At 42.4% G+C, this 6,779-nt stretch overlaps 1 protein-coding gene across 1 annotated transcript; it reads right to left on the bottom strand.

Annotated features, from left to right (window-relative positions):
- Positions 1-1,444: 1,444 nt before the first annotated feature.
- dlx6 (distal-less homeobox 6) lies at positions 1,445-4,239 on the bottom strand. Its single transcript, XM_005802704.2, has 3 exons — positions 3,176-4,239; positions 2,327-2,520; positions 1,445-1,706 (listed from the first exon to the last, which is right to left on the bottom strand). The coding sequence occupies exons 1-3, from the start codon at positions 3,480-3,482 to the stop codon at positions 1,467-1,469; spliced, it is 741 nt and encodes a 246-aa protein (XP_005802761.1). The 5' UTR covers positions 3,483-4,239; the 3' UTR covers positions 1,445-1,466.
- Between the last annotated feature and the right edge of the window lie 2,540 nt (positions 4,240-6,779).

Here is a 6,779-nt window from a genome sequence, read left to right on the forward strand (position 1 = left end):
ACAGCTGCATGGAGCTTCTTTTTTTTTTTTTTTTCCTAGAGTCGTAATTTCAGATAATATCCCGAGCCGTGCGCCTTCTCCTCTCTCTGACAATTTGTATATGAATAACCGAATAATTTCCCCCCCTTTTGTTCCATCCGCTGCTACCTCAAATCCAAATAAAGATGGCTTTTTAGTATTAAAAGTGGTAGAAAATTACAGGTAATTATCTTTGACGGTAAAAACGCTGTAATCAGCGGGGCTACATCAAAAATTACCCTAATTATGCCTGCATTTATGAGAATGGAGGGGTGGAAAAAAAAAAAGAGGAGAAAAAAAAAAGGCTCACTTGGATAAAAACCCACAAATTGTCCCAAATATCTCCTTCATATTGAACGCCGCTGCAGCTGGCTGCTTTGTTCAAGCATCGATCCCTGTGGAGCTTGGCATTTTAGGACGGAGGGAAGGGAGAAAACATTTTGTCAATACTTCTAATAATTGAGGGTGAAGCGACGAGATGAGCTGGACCTGGAGCAAATGTCTTTCGGGGGTAAGTTAATTTCCTCTGGCGTTGAGTGAGTGCATTTGATTTATTTTTTTATATACTGGCGTTTCTCCGTCACCCCACTGAGTTCATCTAAAATGTTTGATGAAATGTGTTTTTTTTTTCTTCTTATCTTTTTCACTGAGCACCGTGCTATAAACTTGTATGCGCCAGTGTGATGCGCTGATGTGATGTTGGCCCAATATGAAAACCACGAAAAAGGCCTGAGATGAATACATGTTTTTTTTTTTTTTTGTTTTGGTTTTTCTCTCTCTCTCTCTCTCTCTCTCTCTCTCGTTGGTGGAAATCATGCAAACAGCAGGCGTCTTGTTTTGAGTCACGGTTTTACTCATTCTGACAAAACATAAAAAGTGTATGTACAACTAAAGTCGCAGAATATATTTACAGACACGTTTGCTTGGTTTTGCATGTTGGGAAAATAAAAATTAAATGCAGTCAGAGGGGTGTTGTTATCATGGCAAAAGAAAAAATAAAATTCTGTGAGTGATGGTGCACCGATACGGTCAGCAGTCTTTGCCTCCTCCAATGTTTACCCCCCCAGCCCCCAACTTCCCCTCCCTGCCACAAAAAAAAAAAAAAAAGATGTCACAAATGTCACTGGCAATATTTGGTATATTCAGATGTAGACATGAATGAAAAGCATGACAAGAACGTGCCAACTCAACAGCCATTAACGCTTGAAAAAACAATAAGTCCCCTTTAGTTTGTGTCCCTGCACCGAGGCTTGGCTGGTTTAATCCTCCAGCAGAGGAGCAGCACCCTCTCGCTCCCCTCCAGCGTCCAAATTGTAGGCTACGTTGCGGGAAAAAAAGTACTGCACGGCGAGGAGATCCCGCAGAAAAGGGCCTCCATGCAGACTGCCTTTGCTGAACCCCCCCCCCCCCCCCCCCGGCCCCCCCACCTCCGTTTGGCCCTCGCCAGTCTATCTCTGCATCGAATCTTGATGTGGAGACGAGTACCAGTGAGAGTAGCCGGGCATGTAGCTGTTGGCCGGCATGTTCACTCCTTTGGAAGAGGCCGAAACGTCCCAGATCGGAGGGATGGTTGGGGAGCGCGGGGATAAGGACATGGAACCCGGGATGGGGTCGCTCTCGTGCGGGTTGCTGCCTTGCTTCAGCAGCTTCTTGAACTTCGACCTCTTGTTTTGGAACCAGATCTTTACCTGCGGGACGAGAGGAAATCGTTTTATTGAGCCAGCATTGCAAGTTGTCAGCAGTGTTTTTTTTGGTTTAGTCTGTATGGCTTTCTGTCCAGGGCAGCCAGTGAGGTGGGGCGCCACAGATGAGATTTCTATCTGTTATGAGTTGGCTAAATTGTGTTAGAGTTTTTTTTTTTTTTTTTTTTTTGAGGACTCATTGTTTGAGCTGACCATCTCTTGCTCTAAGTGTTCCTAATCTGCACTATAGCTCAACTGAATCATTCTGCATTGAAAACAATCTTAGATTAATGTAACATCATGTGCAAAGATAGCGGTTGCATTGGTTTGTTGGCATAAGAACAACCTTAGCATGAAACAAGAATGATGGACGATAATGTCGAACCACTTTTTAAAGAATGCTTTCTTTTTGTTGTTATTATTTATTATTTTCATTATATATATATATATATATATATATATATATATATATATATATATATATATATATATATTTTTTTTTTTTTTTTTTTTGCTTTTTCGTCTTTTCAATCAAAGCAGAGTGGTGCTGTGTGTTGGCGCGTGGGGCAGCGGAAGAGCAGGCCGTCAAAGCAAGATGACAATAAACGCAGAAATATGCGTCCTACCTGCGTTTGCGTCAGTCCCAGCGAGGCCGCCAGCTCGGCGCGCTCAGGCAAAGCGAGGTACTGGGTTTGCTGGAATCGGTGGTTTAGTGCTTGGAGCTGCAAGCTGGAGTAGATCGTCCGCGGCTTGCGTATCTTCTTCCCCTTCCCGTTAAATCGAATCTCCCCGTTTTCAATCACTGTTGTCTTCTGCTGCTCTGCAACAAAAACAAGCAATGCGATTAGTCCAAAAAAAAAAAAAAAAAAAGAAAGAAAAAATTAGCCACACAGCGAGAGCAGAATCATGTGCTGGATTTTCTGTTAAAATAATGATAATAAAAAAAAAAATCAGAAGCAGTGCAAAAAGAAATCGAGAAACTGCTGCTGATAAAACATCCACATCTCTCTCTCTCTTTCTCTGGCTTTCCGCTGCAGCCAACAATCCTCATGTGCTGTCATATTTAGGATATTGCTGGTAATGACATGTCAATTAAATGCTAATTACAACATTCGAGGCGTGCAGGCTGCCTAATTTTCACGAGTAGTTGGTGAGGATTGCGTGGTCGAGATGATCACACCCAGGGCATTAAATCAGAGGTTTTGTGGAGGGGAGTGCTGAAAAAAAAACACACAAATAAGCAACAAAGAAGCGGGCGAACAAGGCTGCTCCTTGGATTTATCCGGTGCGTTTTTACGCACGGCTTAGAAGAAGCCGAGCGAAAGAAGAAGAAGAAGAAGAAAAAAGATAGCTCCAGGCGTTGGATCGTCGGATCGTCGGAAAAAAAAAAGGTTCGATCCGGGTTGCTAAAGCTTTAAACAGGTACGCCGCTAATTGCAATTAGATGGACAAGGCTGGAGGAGGGGGTCTCTTACCTGCGCCGTCTAACCGCGTCTGTCCTCCCGCGTTGTTGTGATAGGACGGCAGGTACGGGCTGTGGTGCGAATGGCTCACGTATGGGTAAGGTAGCGACCGGTTGTAGGTGTTGGTCCCGGGGTACGCGGTGCTGTCGTGCTGGTGGTGAGAGTGCGATCCGGAGTGGAGGCAGTGCAGCGGGTAGTGGCCGCCGGCCATCGACGGGGAGCTCTGCTGCGAGTGCGACTGCTGCCCAAACTCCATGAACGCGGACTTGGACGAGTCCTGAGCCTCCAGACCGTCAGCCATCGTTGTCATGGTCATCATCGAATTTTCTGCCTTGAGAGCACTCACCCCCCCCCCCCACCCCTCCTCTCTCAAGACCAAATCGCTTTTTCGCTCTCTCGCTGTGCTGTTGTCTCTTCCTCCCCCCTTTCTCCTATTAACACCCCAAATTTCCCGATGCCGTCTTTATCCCCCCCCCTCATCCGCCCTCCTCTCTTGTCCTGCGGTATTCTCACTCAAAGTGGCGGAAGGTAGACATAAGTTAAGGGAGAGATTTTAAGGTGGATTCTGTTAAAATTGAGCCCTCGCTCACAGACTTGATGCAGACACTACAAGTAAAATGGTTTGTCTCCAAAGGGCAGCGCCTCCCGATTGGTCATCCAGCCCAACGTCATCAGTTCTCTGCGCTTTTACGGAGACTTGAGCTGGAGTTAACCCACGTTACCAGCTCCCACCACAAATGCGGGGGGAGAAAAAACAATATGCGGTGGGGAAAGACGCCTAATTCCTACAGACAAGCGTAGAAAACAGCTCCGGTGGATGAGCAGAGGCGATTTTTTTCCTTTCTTCCTTCCTTCCTTCCTTCCTTCTCTCTGTCCTTCTCTTTGGCGTCGTAGCTGGAAATTACGCACGCCGCGCAACACTGAGCGCACTTTAATTAAGTCAGATGGAGGTAGCAGAATGTATGCATCCATCTCAGTTAGGTCACCCCTAATCAAGGCACTAATTGGATACTAGAAAGTATCGCCTTATTGTAGGACTGCTGGTGGAGGAAAAAAAACAAAACAAAAAACAAACAAACTCATGGACACCTCGCGAGAATATTTTTAAATAAATGCTTGGGAAAATGCACTTTTTAAATGCATTGTTTTCTAAATGATTATATATATATATAAAATAAATAATAATAATAATAATAATAATAATAATTATTATTATTATTATTATCAGTAGTAGTAGTAATATTAATATTGTAATAAAGCGTGTTACATTTATCTATTTTTTCTCTTTAGTTGTTAATTAAAGATGAACAACTATTATTATTATTATTATTATTATTATTATTATTATTATTATTATTATTATTGCTTTTTTTGGTACGCCAGTCAGTTTGCTTTGATGTTGTAAAATGAGCGGTCCTCTCTTCACACCCCCAAGCCCCCCCTCCCCCATCTGCCGCCCCCCACCCTCCCAAAGTTACATATATTATAGCAGGAGCTACTGACCATATGATTAAAGATCCCTCAAATTATTCAAAATGCAGCACGTGTGACACATCAAACAACAATATGCCCAAGGTACAATAGGTTATTTTTGAAAAAGGGAAGGCTGGATACCCAGATAAACTGACAGTGTCTTTTATCCCAGTTGGATCATGAGGCCCGGTAGGGTCCTCAATATATGTAAATTATACACTTTGCGTCTCAGAGCTGTGGTGTTCGACTTAAAAAAAAAAACAAAAAACTAAACAAAACAAAACCAAAAAAAGAAACACACACACACAAAATACGCAAGAATACAGATGTCATTTCCCTCTGAAGTGCTGTAGTGTGCAATAAAAAAAAACAAAAAAAAACATTTTCTTTTTTACTTTTACCACTTTCAGCATTTTTTTGCTGCGTTTATGATTTCCCCAGAAGAAAAAGGAGAAGAAGAAGAAGGAGAAGAAGAAGGAAAAAAAAAGGCGATGAAAAAATAATTACGCCAGCAATCAAGTTACAGCGAAAACCTATTTGATTAGCGGGCCACACTTTACTCAAATTGCAGCTATAAAATTAAGAACAATTCGCCTGTAATGATTATGGACTTGGATTTATTTTGGGGAGGGTGGAATAAAAGTGGATATAGCATAAATTATCCCCTAATTATACGCCAGTGTGGCCTCAATTATCCTCTTATCAAAAATGGCTGTCTAAATGCAGCGTTTAGTTTCAATTTTCTCCCTTTTTTCCCCCCCTCCTCCTGAAACAAGAACTTGGTACCTTGCTATTATCGTCATTCTACGGACGTTATTTACTTTGTGGGATTTAAAAAGTGCGCAAGCCAGCCGGATAATCACTTTTCGCCGAGCGCAGGTTACCCAGAAAGGAGCGCGCAGGCGACCAGGAGAGCAGAAGACACACAGACGGATTTGGTTTTGCTGTTGTCTCTTCAAACGTCTTTTACATTGATTTCCTTTTTTTTAATCCAGCGACTCACGGGAGCTGCAGGTAAGACCTTCCTTTGGGTGCTTTACGCCCCTCCTTCTTAACCTATAACTACGCTGATAAATTATTTGATTGCGTTTGACAATCCGGGCTTTCACAGCCACATTGGCCTTGTAGAAGTCTGCACGCCTCGGTCACCCCTCAGTGATCTAACACAGGGGCCAAACCCCCCACCCACCCAGCTTCCCCCCCAGTGCCCGTGTTCCACTTGGACACGCAGGAGAAACCAGATCCTCCAGCCTTTCTAATCGCCCATTGAGTGCTACTATAAAGACATACATGCTTTGCAGAGACGTCGCTCGCTTCCCTGTGGGTTTAAAAAAAAAAACAAACAAACAAACAAAAAAAAAAAAAACCGCGGGGTTCGATGATTATACGGAACATCCTCGTTTCTTTTGAAATTTATTTTTTCTTTTCTTTTTCGTGCTGTCGTGCTCACCAGGCGGGATTATTACATTGCTGGGTAACCGTGGGAGATTTTTGTTTCTTGTGCACCGCCGAGATTAAGGTGTAAGTGTAAGGACCATGATGACGCTGTCAGTGTGCAAGACGTTGGCGCGACTGCTGACAACCTCAAATCTTAGTTTGCATGGCAATCCATTAATGACAATAAATGGTCAACTTTACTTTATTATTATTATTATTATTATTATTATTATTATTATTATTATTATTATTATTATTATTATTATTATTATTATTATTAATATTAATATTATTATTATAGAAATCCTAATAAATGCACATAAAAAAAGAACATTTTAAAAATAAATGCACAGTTGTTGCTTTTTAATTCAGAAAGTCAGGCTTGTATCCAGGTGCGGCTCCACAATGTTTTCAAATAGGCTGGTGGGGGGCGGGGGGCAGGAGGGTGGGTGGGTGGGGGGGGGGGGGGGTAATGATCAGCGACACACTAAAACTGAAAGCCATCCAACACTGATTCAGAATTTTATGGATTTTTATTTATGTGGGTGGCCATTACACCACTGGCCTTGCAGGAGATTATTTTTATTATTAGCATTATTTTTTTTTAATTAAAGCCACACATTTAGGCTCGTAAATACTGGCAACAATGTGAGGTAAATATAAATAAATAAATAAACTTTCAGCTCTCTGAAATGTGCACTTGAAC

This window comes from Xiphophorus maculatus, chromosome 13, assembly GCF_002775205.1.
Source record: "Xiphophorus maculatus strain JP 163 A chromosome 13, X_maculatus-5.0-male, whole genome shotgun sequence".
Lineage (NCBI taxonomy): Eukaryota > Metazoa > Chordata > Actinopteri > Cyprinodontiformes > Poeciliidae > Xiphophorus > Xiphophorus maculatus.

Excerpts from the sequence above, each read along its gene's own strand:
- dlx6 (XM_005802704.2), bottom strand. The coding sequence starts at position 3,482 with ATGATGACCATGACAACGATGGCTGACGGTCTGGAGGCTCAGGACTCG. Across the intron at positions 2,521-3,175 it reads GACGCGGTTAGACGGCGCAG|AGCAGCAGAAGACAACAGTG; the intron begins GTAAGAGACCCC and ends TTTTTGTTGCAG. Across the intron at positions 1,707-2,326 it reads TGGGACTGACGCAAACGCAG|GTAAAGATCTGGTTCCAAAA; the intron begins GTAGGACGCATA and ends CTCGTCCCGCAG.